This window comes from Salarias fasciatus, chromosome 19, assembly GCF_902148845.1.
Source record: "Salarias fasciatus chromosome 19, fSalaFa1.1, whole genome shotgun sequence".
Lineage (NCBI taxonomy): Eukaryota > Metazoa > Chordata > Actinopteri > Blenniiformes > Blenniidae > Salarias > Salarias fasciatus.
The window spans coordinates 10,420,068-10,430,146 of record NC_043763.1 but is presented as its reverse complement, the minus strand read 5'-3'; the positions used below and the strand labels follow the sequence as shown (position 1 = coordinate 10,430,146).

Here is a 10,079-nt window from a genome sequence, read left to right as displayed (position 1 = left end):
AAGTTTGTTCCACAGGTGAAGAGATAGGAACTAAATCTGCTTCACCTTGTTTTCTTCTGACTTTGGAAAAACTTAGTGAACCTCTTCCCAAGGACCTCAGGCCTCTGGGTGAACAAGATTCCATGAATCTTGTTGAGTTTGGAATCCTTTAATTCTTGCAAAATATTTTTCAGAAGATCGTGAACCTTTGTTACAAAATGTTAATATTCCTTCCTTATTTGGATGTTTTAAAATGTATGAATCACTCCAAACAACAGTCTTAACATATTAGTCATGTATCAACTTGACATGCTTTGTTATTCTTACTTTTAGCCAGTGTAGTTTTGTGTCTCTCAAGTAATATCTCACAGCTGACCTGAAGTTAATTCACCATAGTGAGGCAGTGATGTGGAGGGAAAAAAAGATTGAGCAACACTGCAGAATATCAGGAGAGAGATCAGTTCCTGTTTTCTGAGAAAAAAAAGAGACTTGTATGAAAGGATAACGAAAAAAACAGATTCGTAATTCCTCTGAAGTTACAGTTTGTGGCAGGATTGCCAGGCGATGTTATTTCTGTCTGACCTGACATATCTAATGAACTTTAGTTTAATGAAAGACCCCAATGGGATGTAGTTCAGGTAACTGTACACAAGGGGTCGCACTGATAAATACTACCACTACTACTACAAGCGCTGTAATTGATTGATTATGCATCATCCTGTTTAACAGGTGGACTCAAAAAATCCCTAAAACAAGGAGAAGTATAGGTCTAATGTTCTTCTTGAATGTAATGTTATACCAAAATTACAAGAGGTCAAGAAACACTGTGCAATTATGGCAGGTACCCCAAAAAAAGTCAGCTTTTCATCATCAATGCTGATCATGAACTACTGTATATACTGAGGTTCAGGAGTTACTGTGAGGTTGGGAGGTTGCAGTGCATCAGGAGAAACAATACATTACATAAAAGGCAGACTTTATAAATACATATTAAATATAAATACTATGGGATGACATACACTATGAAAATATATTAAGAATTGTTTCGGGTTTTCTCACAAAGAGTCTTTTGTAGGGGCTTGTTTCTTTCATCTGTCCATTCATGTTGTATTTTAAGTAAAATCTTCGCATTTAAAAAAAACCCAGTAGTTTATATTTCTCACACTTCCTTTCACTTTGCTTCTGATGCGTCACACACTTAGAATGTACCTATAGCACAGTAACATTATTTTACAATTTCTGCTTGGCAATAGAGAAGCACCACAAGATTAAAAAAAAACATATATAGAACAACAAGTAAAAAAAATAGGGCTAGAGTTGCTTTGTCCTATTCTACGGGGCAAAGTTTTACGGCATTTTGCATAGAAATTTCAAGTAATTAAATTTGTACTGATGGCCAAATCATGAATGGATTTTTTTTAACAGTTACACACAATAAAGCCCTGTCAACATCTTTGTCACAAAAAGAACTTTAATTCTAAAAATGAAATATCCTCCAAAATTCAACATGAAGATATGTTTTTAAGTTTTTGGGGTCACAGGAAACTTGAAAATCTGAGACCCTGATAGATGAAAATTGACAGCATTTTATGAAAATTTGTCTTATTTTGCTATTCAGCAGTTTGAAAATGGAATTGATACTTTCGTCATTGACCAAGAGTGAGATATACATTATTTTGAAGTAAATTTTAAGACGACATAATAGACATGGGGGTCTTTTTTAAATATAATCGATGTTAAATTTAGAACAGAAATCACGAAATTTCCACTTTTATCTAAGTGCTGCGTAGCTGATCCAAGTTGGATAAGGTACAAATTGTCGGTAGAAGAAAAAAAAATATGAGTAGGACATACCTGCTTTTCCACTGGGGACTGTGAAGGACTAAAATGTGGAAAACTACAGTGGAAGCTGCAGGCTGCAATTGGGTTCATTTATCTTTTCCAGTATTGTAATACCTGTTGATGAAAGGCAGATCATTCGATTTGGGGGGGGGGGGGGGGGGGGGGGGGGGTAATTCAGGTCGTATGTGCATGCACTTTTGACTGTTTTCTGCCTCCGCCCTGTGGTAACAAGCTGCTATTGCGTTTATTCAAGTCAGTCAGTCTATATTTGCCGCACACGCTCAACTACTCAAAGAAAATAATGTTGTGGTTAATTGAAAAATATCATAAAACTATCAGAATCATGTTATTGATTAAAACCAATTAATTTATTGTCATTTAGTTTATTCCAGAAAAATAGGCGTTTTGTAGTCATTGCGTAGCCAATCAGCTGTGAGTTTTCTGACATCCAATCATATGTGAGCTTTGTTACACAAGCCAATCAGCTTTGAGTCGCGGCGCTTTTTTTCAGGAAGTGACACCAGTGGGATGATATTACTGACAGCGAGGTAGCTAGCTTCAATCCTCCACAGCTCCCTGACCTCCCCTTCCAAGATGGCTGGTGTTCGAGCCCTTGGTGTTCTTTCCAGACTGTCAGCAAGGCGATACGCTCTCCTCAACGGTAAGTTTAGCTACGTGTGATTAGGATTGATATTAGAAATCAAAACGCGTGGTTGATAATGCTTAAACACGGGACTGGCTGCAGCACAGAGATAATTAGCTTTTTCTGATTAGCTTGTTAGCTCGGTGGATTGTGCTTTTTGCGACCTCGCCATTTATCTGGTTTCAACAATACACAAAAATGTAAATGTGAAAGCGTGTGAAAACGCTAATTCCAAGTACAACCAGTAAACTTTTTTTGTCTTTGCGAGCAAACTTGTGACGCTAACTTGTGCTAGGCTAGCACTTCTGCTATGGAGTTGCTGCCGCCCAGAGGGCTGCCGTTTACAACTACGAAAAAGTTTTGTAATACATTCTTATCGACAGTGTGTAACTGTTATAGATCTTTCTGTCAAGGCAACTGAGAGTAAGTTTTCCTTTATGTTGCCATTCATTCGCCATTGTGATGGCTCCTGTTTCTGTGTCACTGGTAGGCGGAGAATGTAGGTGAAGGGTCGCTTTCCACTGAGTCGCGCAGTTCGTCCGAGTCTGTCTGAGGTCAACAGTCTGTGGGAACAAGAGCATAAACATTTTTATACGTTGTTGTGCCATTGCAATCAAAGTTAATATTTAGTCACGTATTCTAATAAATTGCATAGATTGGGTCGCTATGCAGTGTGCAGCTGGCTGAATGACTTGCAAGACTGTAACAACATATGGCTGATTTTCATATTGTTTCATTCTACAGGTAGCACTTCTCGCACCTTCTCAGTAGCTCCTGCCATGTTGGGTAAATACGAAAATCATTACAAATCTTGAACATTTTCATAAACAAATTAAACTTGTTCCCTGATATGATGGCACACTCTCCTCTTTCTATTTTTAGCCAGAACCCATGTGAACTATGAAATCAAGGGCGATGTTGCAGTTGTACGAATCAATGACCCAAACTCAAAGGTGAGAGCTTGGCAAAAAAGGTTTTTATCATGAATTGTCTGAATGGAATCTGAATTTCACAACGCTGTTTCCCTCCCTCCCCCTCCGCTAGGTTAACACACTGTCAATTCAGATGCAAAAGGAGATGTCAGAGGTCATGAAAGAAGTCTGGGAAAACAATGCTGTTCAGAGTGCTGTCCTCATCTCTTCAAAACCTGGATGCTTCATCGCAGGAGCTGACATTAAGTAAGAAAGATTTTGCACAATCATGATCTTTTCAGTGTGGTTTTAAAAAAAAAAAAAAAGAATATTTTAAGGAGTGAGAAATTGTTAGCCATTTGTCATGAATCAAATAATTTGGGGATGATATTGCAAATTTTAATTGTTTATTAGTTTTTCTGCATTTAATTCTGTCTGAATGTCAGAATTGATTGTGATCTCATATCATGGATTTTGTGGGATTCCTTTGTCATCCTCTGTTACAGTATGATCCAGGCATGTAAATCTGCAGAAGAGGTCACCGCTCTCTCTGAAGGAGGCCAAAAGATGTTTGAGCTGATTGAAAAATCTCCCAAACCCATTGTTGCTGCCATCAATGGATCCTGTTTAGGAGGAGGCCTAGAGGTAAGTAAATGTGTATTTTGGAAAGGAAACACACATATTATTTGGATTGATGCTGACATGTAATTGGTCTTTTTTTCTTTTTTTTTTTGTCAGTTTGCCATTGCGTGTCAGTACAGAATTGCAACAAAGAGCAAGAAAACAGTTCTTGGTACTCCCGAGGTAATGCTTGGTCTTTTACCTGGAGCTGGTGGCACTCAGAGGCTTCCCAAAATGGTAAGTGAATAAAATCTATTTCATTTTACTTTAAAATATATAAGGATATTGCTAAAGTAATGTGTGAAAGAACCCCATTCTAGTCATGATCGCAGCAGTGCAAAGCTAAATAATCTAGTTAATGCTTATAATTGGTTTAAAATGTTTGTGTTCCTCTGAAGCACTGTCAGTCACCAGTGTCTGCCCCACCCACTGTGTCTAGTTCACACTGTACAAGGTGCAACATTACTTTACAACCTCAATAAAATTTAGCTTCAGTACACCTTTTTCTGCATGATAAAATCACACTTTTAACTGCAACAATTAATTAGTTGATGTGCTTTCGTTGACAGGTTGGTCTACCCAATGCCTTTGACATGATGTTAACAGGAAGAAATATCCGAGCAGATAAAGCCAAAAAGATGGGTCTTGTCCACCAACTCGTAGACCCTCTTGGTAAAAAGTTACTTTTAATCATGTTAAGACAATTGATCTTATATGTTGCTCAAGATCTTCACATAAGCTATAACCAGTGCACTTTGTTCTGTGTTCTGCTGCATATCAGAATGAAAATAATTGGAAAAAAAAATTGCTTTTAGGACCTGGGCTGAAAAGTCCAGAGGAGAGAACAATCGAATACCTTGAGGAAATCGCTGTTGACTATGCCAGAGGGATCACCAATAAGAAGATTCCCCTTCGCAAAGAGAAAGGCATGATGCAAAGTGAGTTTCATTTTCATATTTTAGCCCTTCAGTTTCATCGCAGTTGTTTCGCACTTCTATTTATTCTCTGTCACAATAATGGTCTCTCTCCACAGAGGTTCAAGACTATATTATGAGCTTTGAGCTGGTGCGGAATCAAATATACAAAACCGTCCATGGCAAAGTCATGAAGCAGAGCAAGGGACTTTACCCAGCACCCCTGAAAATCATTGAAGTAAGTTAAAAGTCTATTTTAAACATTTAAGTAGATACAGTGTCAACTGTCAACCTGTTTGGTTGGGATAAATTAAAATCTCCATGATGTTTTTTTTAATGAGATTGCATGCATGCACTGCAGAGCAAATAAGTAAATTGCACATTGAAAGACCCCTGATACCAACCTAAACATGAGTGGTTGCCATCTTTGCTGCAAGGCAAAACTGCTAAGCACGATGTTACTGTGCAACCTTCTATTTTTGATACATTTTTATCAACTATAATTAAAGTTTTGTGTTGCCCTTTGGTATGAGAAGCACTTTGTTAAACTTGTATTGAAGAAGGAATAATTTCCTTTCTGTGGTTCTGTCTTCTCAGTGTGTTAAAACCGGGGTTGAGCAGGGTCCTGTTGCTGGATACTTGGCTGAATCTCAGGTAAGGCTCGTTATTTAATGTCATTACTGCATTGGATGTGCATGTGGAGGAGCTAACTGCTACATGTAACATCAACTTTTGTATTTTCCCAGAATTTCGGACAGTTGGCAAAAACCCCAGAGTCTGGAGCCCTCATTGGTCTCTACCACGGCCAAGTAGCATGCAAGAAAAATCGCTTCGGAACTCCTCAGCGAGAAGTAAAGTAAGCATAAAAGATGTTCAACTGAGTCGGTATTTCTAAAGTTGTCACTTTTATCGGTCATTAAATCCTTTTTGTTTTTCATCGCAAGGACTCTTGCCATCTTGGGAGCAGGTCTGATGGGAGCCGGCATTGCACAAGTGTCTGTGGACAAAGGCGTTAACACAATCTTGAAGGACACCACAGTGCCAGGACTAGCCAGGGGACAGCAGCAGGTTTTCAAAGGGTGGGTTGATTGAGTCAGAAGGCGTTCAATGAAAATTCTCACTGTACTTGTTTTTCTGTATTAACATTGTAATATTAAAATCTGTTAAAATTACTTTAGTTTTTGGAGCTATGTTGGGATGTCCTCTCATTTTTTGTTTATTTTCCGTAGGCTCAATGACAAGACTAAGAAGAAGAGCATCACATCCTTTGAGAGGGACTCCATACTGTCCAACCTGACCGGTCAGCTGGACTACAGTGGTTTTGATAAGGCCGACATGGTTATTGAAGCCGTGTTTGAAGATATTAACATCAAACATGCCGTCCTGAAGGAGGTGGAGGCTGTAAGTGAGATCGTGAAATGTTCATCGTCCTTTTCTTCTTTGTGGATTCCCTTCATTTTGAAATATCAGGCCATGTCTTTATTATAGCACTGCTTTCAGAACATCATTGGTGTAAATTGATATTTACAGCATAAAGTTGCATCCTTACTGACATTTGTCTGCAGGTGGTGTCCCCTCACTGCATTTTTGCCAGCAACACATCTGCTCTGCCCATCAAGGACATCGCCGCTGCCAGCAAGAGGCCTGATAAGGTTTGTATTACAGGAAATGAGAAGTGTGTCTGTACACACTTGCAGATGAAATATATATTTTTTATGTTAAGTGTTCTGCACATCATCTGAATTCATTTCTCATATGATTCATAGAATCTCAAGCGTGATTCAGCTTATTCAGTTTTTAAAACTGATGTGTTTAGAATCAGCCTAAAAGGTGTGACCAGACATTTTATTGGGCATTGATATATATTTTGCGTGCAGTCTTTCATTTCTTGGATGTGCTAAATAAATAGATACATGTGTTATGAATGTATATTTACCTGATTTTAAGCAGACGATTGCTTGAGTTTTCTTTTGAGTTGCGAATTTTTTGAGGGATCTTTATCTGCAGCTTTGGTGCCATAATTTCCTAAATACAAACTCGCCGGAGTTTGTTTTTAGGAAACCAAATAGGGTGAATGTGATTGTGTTCTGTCTTTATTAAATGATCTAATCATATGCCTTTAGGTGATTGGGATGCACTACTTCTCTCCAGTGGACAAGATGCAGCTTCTTGAGATTATAACCACTGATCAAACGTCGAAGGACACTACAGCCTCTGCTGTGGCCGTTGGTCTGAAGCAGGGCAAAGTCATCATCGTCGTTGGGGTGAGTATTGAGTTCCTTTCTCTTTCTATGCAGTAACCCATGAATTATTATAGAATATGAAACAAAAAAAAGGAATTGAGTGACAATTTTTTTTCACTTGTTTGAAGTAAATCTGACTTAATATTCACAATTCATATTATGAAAAAAGGTATGCTTTAAAATCCTGTGGATGTTTATTTACAGGATGGACCTGGGTTCTACACGACAAGATGTCTGGCTCCCATGTTGGCTGAAGCAGTCAGAGTTCTTCAGGTTTGTTGCATTTTATTCCTCTGCAGTGATAAAGGTTGGTATTGATGGAGAATGTGAACATTGTTCAGAATTTCACCTCTTTGGGAAACCATTGTTTTGTTGCAGTACTGGCTTCTTTCATTATTCCCAGCTGTATGTATTGGTCATTCAGTTTCACATTATATCAGACTGTCTGGTCACATGACCGTGACAACGGTCATTCATAAAGCCCTTTCTTTGCATCAAAAGCCCCCAGATTTTAAATCGCAGCGGAAGTCATGATCACTAATCTTCCTTCTGAAATGGCCAAAATTGAAAGTGAATCACCACCTCACTAGCAAGTTAGCTGGCAAGACAAGGATGTAAACAAGCTCTTTACTGAGACATTTCTCAGTGGGAGGGATATAATATGCAGCAATGGAATATTTTGTCTTCCAAGCTGAAAACTGAAAGATATCCCGGAACAGCAGTTTTGGTTTTTATTCCATCTGTCCACAGATATAAAGTTGTTTGAAGACTGAATGAGTTGTGCAATAGTGCATTTCATTTATTAATGCCCTCTTGTAGGAAGGAGTTGACCCCAAGAAGCTGGATTCTCTCACCACCAGCTTTGGCTTCCCCGTGGGCGCGGCCACACTGGCTGATGAAGTGGGTATCGACGTCGCGGCTCATGTGGCCGAGGACCTCGGCAAAGCTTTTGGTTCCCGCTTTGGTGGTGGAAACGTGGAGGTGTTGAAGACCATGGTGGACCTCGGATTCAAGGGTATGCTTTCAATAAGTTCAGATTATTAAATTCAAACAGGTCCCTTATTTTATATTAATTCAAATGTAATTTCTTTTTAATGTTTTACCATCGGCCAGGCCGCAAGTCAGGCAAGGGTTGCTACGTCTACCAGCCAGGAACCAAGATCAAGGAGGTCAACCCAGAAATTGGAGACATTCTGGAGAAATACAAGATGACACCGAACCCTGCTGTGTAAGTTTGTAACGGCACTATTTAAGTCCAATCTGTTGATATTACAAATCCCAAAGTTTAGATGACGACTTGTTGAACATTGACTGATGTTAAGTTCTTTCTTTTAAATCTCCTTCCAGTTCCACAGACTCTGATGTGCAGTACAGGCTTGTTTCTCGATTTGTCAACGAGGCTGTGCTGTGTTTGCAAGAGGGCATTTTGAACAATCCGCTGGAAGGAGACATCGGGGCTGTGTTTGGGCTGGGATTCCCACCCTGCCTTGGAGGTCAGTTAAACCTGTATTGCAGTGCAAGCTGTTCGAGGATGGAATGTTGAAGAATGATTCTGATTCACATGTATAGCGAGTGTTATTAGTAGGTCAATATGTGTTGACAGAATAGATCCTGCCTCAGAGCAATAACCCATAAAATGTTAATCTTTGTTGTTTGGCTATTCATCCTAACAATCTCTTAATGCTTCTAGGCCCTTTCCGTTTTGTGGACACCTTCGGTGCCGACAAACTGGTGGAGAAGATGAGGCAATATGAGGCAGTCTACGGGAACCAGTTCACGCCATGCCAACTCCTACTGGATCACGCTAAAGATTCCAGCAAGAAATTTCACAAGTGACCGACTCACCATGTGTGCCAGTAGAGGATAATAATAAAACTCCAGTTTGCCACTAGAATGTGCCTAATATATCATTTATAGAGGCAAATATGCTGAAAATAAATCCCACATACTTTATTGGGTGCACCCAGCCTGAAGTGATTATCATATAATTTATATGATGCCAGCGATCACAAGAGATTATCAGTCTTTGCTGACATCGTGTCAGAGATTTTGATTCAACTTTATGATCATTAAACGGTATGCGGTGCATTATTTTTCATTACATACCACATAACTGTGTCTTCACTTGCTATCAAGCCAATCATCAAACGGTGCACAGAAGCCTTCGAAATAGTCATAAAGTTGAATCTGCACTTACGTGTACAGCTGTTTAAATAAACTAAGAACACTGCAACCACAATGCAAGCAAGATGGTTTTCATTTCAGGCAGGGGCACTTAATAAATTGGAAACGGCATCTAATACAAGTCTAAAGAAACGTTCTTTTTCTAAGGAAACATAACCTGGTGTAGAGATCAGGAGATATGGAGGTTAATTATTGACACAATGCTTGTGTGAGAACAGTGTAGACAAAATAATGTTCCTGCTGGTGATTGGATTGTTAATTATTGATGAATGTCTACCTTTGGTTCAGCCAGTGTCTTCTCTCTTTTTTTTTTTTTTGTACATTAAAGACTCATCTGGCTTGGATTTAAACGACGATGTAAATGTGAAAGCTTGAATAAAACTTTGGTATTGAATGAAAATGCTCTTTAAAATTTTCTTAATGATGTGTGTTGTGTAATTAATCTCAGTTACAGATCTGCGCACAGAGGATGACACACTCCACTCTTATTCGTCGCGTGGGTCACATGTCTGATTTCCATTGTCCGCAGAGCAGGGTGTGTGCAGCGGGGAGGCTGTGTGGGCTGGGTCGGTGTGTGTGTGCGTGTGTGTTTTCGGTTCAGCATCTTTCAGTATCTTGAGGCATCGAATCTTTCTTCCACGAGATGCTCCGGATGCAGGAGGCGCCGCGCGCGTCGGGATGACGCATTTCTGCTGCTTTTCCCAAATGAAGCCGGAGCTCGAGGGGGGCGCGTGGACACCGC

General features: G+C 39.5%; 1 protein-coding gene across 2 annotated transcripts; it reads left to right on the top strand.

Moving 5' to 3' along the window:
• The first annotated feature begins 2,350 nt into the window (after positions 1-2,350).
• hadhab (hydroxyacyl-CoA dehydrogenase trifunctional multienzyme complex subunit alpha b) lies at positions 2,351-9,731 on the top strand. Of its 2 annotated transcripts, none has more exons than XM_030116694.1 (20): positions 2,351-2,478; positions 3,205-3,250; positions 3,347-3,417; positions 3,509-3,642; positions 3,882-4,020; positions 4,114-4,233; positions 4,566-4,668; positions 4,812-4,934; positions 5,030-5,148; positions 5,508-5,564; positions 5,657-5,766; positions 5,855-5,989; positions 6,140-6,311; positions 6,476-6,562; positions 7,034-7,174; positions 7,358-7,426; positions 7,973-8,168; positions 8,267-8,381; positions 8,501-8,646; positions 8,844-9,731. In XM_030116694.1, exons 1-20 carry the CDS (start codon positions 2,416-2,418, stop codon positions 8,987-8,989), a joined length of 2,292 nt encoding a protein of 763 aa, XP_029972554.1. In that variant the 5' UTR covers positions 2,351-2,415; the 3' UTR covers positions 8,990-9,731. The 2 variants fall into 2 exon arrangements, with proteins under 2 accessions (XP_029972554.1, XP_029972553.1); XM_030116693.1 differs by having other exon boundaries at positions 2,351-2,482; positions 3,209-3,250.
• Positions 9,732-10,079: the final 348 nt, after the last annotated feature.